The 6,561-nt window shown below is 51.7% G+C and overlaps 1 protein-coding gene across 1 annotated transcript in view; it reads left to right on the forward strand.

The window, feature by feature from the left end:
- LOC103069229 (mucin-4-like) overlaps positions 1-6,561 on the forward strand; it is a 30,732-nt gene that overhangs the window by 21,009 nt on the left and 3,162 nt on the right. The window contains exons 17-22 of the mRNA XM_007448011.1: positions 912-1,093; positions 2,668-2,827; positions 3,792-3,971; positions 4,316-4,389; positions 5,696-5,760; positions 5,846-6,078. Of these exons, the coding sequence (XP_007448073.1) occupies positions 912-1,093; positions 2,668-2,827; positions 3,792-3,971; positions 4,316-4,389; positions 5,696-5,760; positions 5,846-6,078 (894 nt within the window). The remainder of the gene's footprint in view (positions 1-911; positions 1,094-2,667; positions 2,828-3,791; positions 3,972-4,315; positions 4,390-5,695; positions 5,761-5,845; positions 6,079-6,561) is intronic.

Consider the following 6,561-nt stretch of genomic DNA (forward strand, 5'->3'; position numbering starts at 1 on the left):
ACCACGAGGCACGCAAAAAAAAAAAAAAAAAAAAGTGCCAAAAAAAAAAAGAGTCAAAGCCCACAGGAGGATGTAGGCCTTCTGTTGCCAGCACTCATTAAGCTGGTGACTGTTCTTTGCTAAAACCAAAGCCCTTAGGGACCTTATTCTGAGCTCTGAGCACCTCTCTGACTCATTTTCTTTCTCTGTGCATAAGAAGGGACTGCTTTGGCTGTACCCTGTTGCTCCATATAGCATCCCCCCAAGTGCCAAATTAATAGTATCAGGAGATTTTCTCCTCCACGGGGCTCCTATCCTGAAGAGTGTTGTCCTGGAAGTTATGCTCGTTTGTTCCCTCCTATCAGCTCTTCTCAATCTACTGTTTTAAGGAGACGTTCTTATTTTCTTGAAAAACATAAGAAAGGTTGGATCAGAAGAGTCCTTATTGATAGGTAGCAGTGTTTCACTGTAGTCTGGTGTCTGAAGGTGGCTGGTCAAAAGTCCAGGCAATGAGAGCAGTGGGTGAGAAATCAGGGTGAGGGATGAGGATGCCATGAAGCTGGAATCAGTTTGGCCTGCATTGTAGCCTGGGGAAGTGTTGGGAGGATCCTGGCCTTCATCCTCCATTCCCCCTGGATGTCCCATCCTGGTGCAGGCCTAAGCAGCATTGCCTTTTGGGGTCTCTTCAGGGGGAGCATCTGCTTCCCCCTCTGTGAGGTTCCACCCTACAATCACTGAGTTGGGCTGGTGCCACCTCCAGCTCAGAGCATGATCACGATCACACCAGGAAACCAGCCTTGCTCAAGGAAATGCCGGAAAAAATTGGAGGGGTGTTCTGGGGTGGGGGGATGTCCAGCATCAGCACTTGGGGTGGCAGAGAGCAGAGCAGTTGAGGCCTCCAGCTCTCAACAGTCTCGTCTTCCCTGGGGCAGAGAATGGGACATTGCTATGGACACCAAAGTTGCTGGGACCATTTACTCTGGAGATTCTAGCAAGAAGTGCCAAGGACAACTTGTCATCTGTACTCAAGCCAAGGACAGTGGTCTGTGCGTGCAAGGCAGAGAGCCAGTGTTTATACAACCAGACCAGCTATGTGGGCGATTCCTCCCTGGAGGTGAGTGGTGAAGAGGGTTGGGTGGGGTGGGGGGGTTTCCAAGTTGAGGGAAAGGAAGTGGGAACTGAAAAGATGTTGTCCTTCAGCTCCTCTGTGCTAATGTGTGTGTTGGGGGGCGAGTGGAGCTGTGGTAGGTGAGTAGAGCAGACACCAATCTCGGGCCACAAACTTACAAGTGTAAGAAATAGAACTTTCTTTACTGCTTATAGCTCAACTGAATTTTTATCTCCCAGCTCCCATTTAGCCAGGCTGGCAGGAAACTTCCACCTCAGTCTTTCTTAGAGTTGCCCAGTGGTTGCCAGCTCCATGGTTCTGGAGTAAGACAGTGAAGTAAGACAGTAAGATGTGGGTAGGAAGGTGCCCATGTGGTCCCTGGGCCTGAGTCTACACGGATCACAGCTCCATGCACCCTCCCTTCAGACATAGGGGAGTGTTCTGTGGCTTCTGTGTGTTGCTCAGACAGGAAACCTTGTGGCTTAGGCAGAGTGGCTTAGGGTCCCGTCTGCCTAGAAGCACTGCGTAGCCATTTCTCTGGGGCTTCATCTTCATGGTGTTGGGAAGAGAAGTACAGATTGCTCTGATCTTGGTCCCCCCAAAACCTTTTTTTCCCCCTTTTACTCTCTTCCTCCAACTAAAAGAAGCATCTCTGTTGCAGTTTGAAGAAAACCCTTCTCCATTCAAGTTTCTAGCCACGATACTTAGCCTAAGTCCATGAATCTGGCCCCACCTGCTTTTTTTTTTTTTTAACTTTTTGGGGGGGGTCAGAAAGGAAAGTGTTCGGCTGGCAATACCCCACTACCTCCTTCACCTCTTACACACACACACACACACACACACACACACCCTTCTCCTGAAGCATGAGCAGAGAATTCCTACTTGAAAGGGAGAGAGGTGGAGGAGTCCAGGAGGCAGAAAAGGAAAAAAATACAGAGTGGGGGGGAAAGGGATTAAGATCAATATATTATTTTAGATATCCCAAGATATCCAGTCTTGGCAGTACAAAGTGTTAAAGGATTCCATTTCGGGGAGCTTCCCAGCGTCATCTCAGTAGGCAAGATAGAAAAGAGAGATGAGGAACTTGATGAGGATCTGGACGATTCCCCTCCCTGTGCCCTTGTTCTGGTTGTTGCGCGCTCTCACTGTGCTCAGCAACGAGCCTCCTTCTTGGTTGGGAGTCAGCAAGGAAAGAGAGAGCAGGAAACTGCAGCTTACGTAGGATCCAGTTTTCCAGGGATAGTAGAATATTTATTTATTTAGCGCCTGTCTAGGAAGGGTTTCAGGCAAGGAGATCTGCTGTAAGAGGGAAGAGGCTGGGATCCTGGAGCAGAGACCAGGCAGAGGGCTCAGGAAAAGGATGGCCCAGGGAGGCCACGTGGCCTGGAGGACGGTCTGCCTTTGACAGGGACGTGCAGGCCCAGGGCCTGTTCAAGAAGCTACTCAGTGGATACTGGCAGAATTAAGACAAGGACTCAGGGTCCATGGGTTCTCAGACCTGAGGGGTTGGTACAGCAACACCCCAGAAACCCTTAATGGTTCAGCCTCCTGGCCGCCCAGTGATCAGCAACCTATTCCAGGTGGCCGACTGCAAGTGTGACGGGAACGCCACAGGCCGCTACTGCAACCGCACCAAGGACCCCTGTGACGAGCAGTGCTTCCGGAATGTGAAGTGCATTTCCGGGAAGGGCTGCGAGGCCTGCCCCCCGAACCTGACTGGGGATGGACGTCACTGTGCACGTGAGCTGGGGACAGGGCCTTGGCAGGAGGAGGTTCTGGGGGCAGGTGACATCTCGAGGGCCTAAGACAACTGGGCAAACGATTTCTCCCCCCTTTCCAGCAAGTCTTTAGAATATTCAATACAGGTGGGTACGGTAAGGAGGTAAGGTGGGTATGGCAGGGTGTGAGGACGAAGGAGAAGAGATTGTACAGGCATGGAGGAGGGGCCAGAGCTGAGAAGCCCTGAGGCACTGTTGGGGGAAACCCAGGGCAAAAGACTGAAGATGGCCTGGAGAGGGGAGGGAACTTTTAGCAGCAGCCAGGGAGCCAGAAGTAAGCTGGGGTGGGGCCCTCAGGCTCCGGGGGTTTTCAGAGATGCAAGGCCCAGGGTCTCTGCATTTCCCTAGTCAGGACATTGTGTGAGGGGGGGATGGGGGGGCAGGGGTGCTGCCATGGCCATCTGGTGGCAGGGGTGCCTCGTCTTCCCTTTGAGTCCTCCTTCCACCATCTGTTGCTTGACCTTTGAGCCATCAGAGTCATGAGGGCATCACGGTGAGGCCTCCACTAAGCCCCCTGAAGCGCCCCAGTGAAATCTAGAGACCACTGCATCTTCTGAGCAGAGACCAGAGAGGTAGAACCACAGCCTTATAAAGGCAGAAAAGGGGATGGAAGTGAAGAAAACAGGTCGGTGGGCTTTCCTGAAAGAGAGTCCTTTCCTGATGGGAAGGGTCTGATAAACACTCTATTCCCTCAGCAGAATTGAGAGAACCCTTACCTGGCAGGGGAAGAAGGGTTGCCCGGCTCAGAAATGTCTGGAAAAGGAATAAGGATAGTTTGGGGTTCAGAGTGGCCCACAAGCAGAATGCAGTTTAAGTGGTCGTTGCGGGAAAGAGATCAAGCCTGTCCTGGGAGCGGCTTTCCCTGGGCCGGGGGCCGCCCCTTGCTGCTGAGTGAGGTGTTGCTGACCTCTCTGCTCCCCCTGCAGCTCTGGAGAGCCCCTTCCTCTGTCAGAACAAGTCCTGCCCTGAGAATTACTGCTACAACGACGGCCACTGCTACCTCTCCCAGGCTCTGGCCTGCCAGCCCGCCTGCACCTGCCCCCCAGCCTTCACCGACACCCGCTGCCTCCTGGCTGGGAACAATTTCACTCCAACCGTCCGTCGAGGTATGACCAGATACTCCACCATCCCCACTTCTCTCTCTTTGGGGGACAATATGGGGCTCTGGGGGCCAGGCTAAGTCCCTCAAACACACATTTCCCTCAGGTGGTGGTAAGTTGTAGGCTATGGGAGCGAGTGGGGGGGCAGCTGTCACAGCATGAACCACGGGCCTGAGCAGTCTGCTGAGGAAAGACCTAAGGTGACCTCATAGCTCAGCAAGACAAGAGTCAGGGAAGCCTTGACCATAGTCCAACATGCATTTGTGTGAGGGTCAGCAGACTTGGCCACTTCTGCTGATCCTTCTGGTAAACCTGTGAGGTGATTATGAACCTCATTCTCCCATCTCCAGAGCTTCCCTTGAGGATCATCCATCTCTCACTCATTGAAGACGAAGGTGCCTCCCAAGCAGATGTCAATGCCTCGGTCAGTGCTGCAGGCCAGCTCTGGGTGGGGGACGGGTCTTGGCAGGTTCAGGGTGGGGTCTTAGCCATGGCTTGTGCGTTCTGCCTCTCATAATCCGTCTAGATTCAACTGCCAGAGGAGGCTGGAGCCTCCTGCCCCAGGGAAGGCTGAGGGTGAGGAAAGCAGGAAGGCCTAGGACAGAGACCTCCGAGGGGGTTAGAATGACCAACTCGCAATGAATAGAGTCCAGGGTGGCCGAGTCAATGCAGCCTTTCCTTCCGAGCATCCCTCCAGACCTGCCCTTGGATATTATATGGAGGAAACACAAGAGGGCATTTCACCTCCAGGAAGCCTTCCCTGACTTTGCCGAGGAAACTGGGCCTCCCTCTTCTTGGCTCCCATGCCCTTGTCCATTCCCCAATCACAGGCAAAGTAGCACAGTAGTTGAGTTATTGAGGCTCTAGAATCCTACCCAGGTTCAAATCCTGACACTACCACTCACTAGAGCAGGTGTAATAATTAGACAAATTATTTGAACTCCCATCTGTAAAAATAAAAGTAATAACAGTACTTATGTCAATGGTTTGTGCCAAGGTTTAAATGATAATGTAGGTAAAGCACTCAGCACGGTGCCTAAAACACAATGTATTAAAAAAAAATTATCCAAATGATTATTACTACTGTGGCTACTGCTACAGCACTCCACACTCTGTACGGTAAAAGCTGTTAACATTTGTCTACTGCGCCAGACTATGGGTCTTTGAGAATGGACTGTTCCTAAGTCACACTGACATCGCTCACACCTGACCATCCCCTAGGACTGGCTAAATATAATCTCTGTTCAATATACACGTGGGGAGAGAATGAGTGGGTAAATCGGGGATCAGAGGCAAGGTAGAGGTCATTCATTTCAGATTCTCCCCTTGTGATAGGAAGTGGGGGTGAGGATATGTAAAGTCCTTCACTCACCAAGAAACTTCTATTAAGCAGGGACCTGTGCCAGTCACCAGGCTAGGCTGGGGTGTGGGGATGCAGAAATGCATAAGAAACATTCTGGTGTCTTGGGTCCTCATCTTCAAAGAAGGAAACAGGGAGTTCCCTGGTGGCCTAGTGGTTAGGATTCCAGGCTTCCACTGCTGTGGCCCGGGTTCAGTCCCTGGTCAGGGAACTGAGATCCCACAAGCCGTGGGGTGTGGCCAGAAAAAAAAGGGGAGGAAGGAAACAGAAAGGGTTGAATATGGGCAGTAAAGTGGGAAGGGTCTCCTCTCTGGATTGGGCCTCACTCTCACTTCCACCCTCCCACCCCAACTCCCATCCTCTGCGTTAGGTGGCCTATAGACTGAGGAACCTGGATGTGCGTGCCTTTCTCCGGAACAGACAAGTGGATCGAATGTAAGTGGGACTGTCCCCACCTGGTCGCTGGGTCCTCCCCCAAACTCCTCACCCCTTGGCCCCTCACTGTGCCCCTCCCATACAGTGAACCCCCAATAGCACTGGCCTCAGGAAGCTTCCTTCACCGCTGGAGCATCATCTCGGAGTTCCAGTACCGCCCTGGGGGCCCTGTCATCGACTTCCTGAATACCCAGCTGCTAGACGCAGTGGTGGAGGCGTTCTTAACTCCCTGGAGGAGGTGGAAGAGAAGTGTGGGGCCCAGGAACAACGTGACCTTCCACCCCATCTACAGGAGGGACGTGTACAGTATGATGGCTCGTGAGTCACTGTCTTGGGGACAGCTACTGGGATAGCTGAGGGGGGAGGTAAGCAGAGGGAGCCTGTCACAGATCTGCAGCCCACACAAATCCATGGCTGAAATGTGTTCTACAGCAAGCCACAGACAAAAATTAAGTTAATTTAGTTTTTTTTTGTTTGTAATTTTTGAGAGAAATTGTGAACATTTTACCCACCAGCCTTCTAAATTCAAGAACAGGCGCACAAAATACTGCTTGATGAATCCCCATGTGTACAGTTTCACAGAGCAATTACTCCAACTGCTGCTTTCCTGACCGTCACTGCTAACGGTTTTCTTTCCACAAAATTGTTAATGATTTGGTTAAAAGACCATTGTACTTTATAAACATAAACAAGGACATTCTTTTTGCCTTTGCCCTGCAGCTGGAGATATTAAGTTGAAGGTTGGAGACCTGGCCCAGGGGCAGAGATATCCCCTCCCTGAAAGAGTGTGACCCCATGCAA

Source organism: Lipotes vexillifer, unplaced genomic scaffold, assembly GCF_000442215.2.
Source record: "Lipotes vexillifer unplaced genomic scaffold, Lipotes_vexillifer_v1.1 scaffold1837, whole genome shotgun sequence".
NCBI classification, from domain to species: domain Eukaryota; kingdom Metazoa; phylum Chordata; class Mammalia; order Artiodactyla; family Lipotidae; genus Lipotes; species Lipotes vexillifer.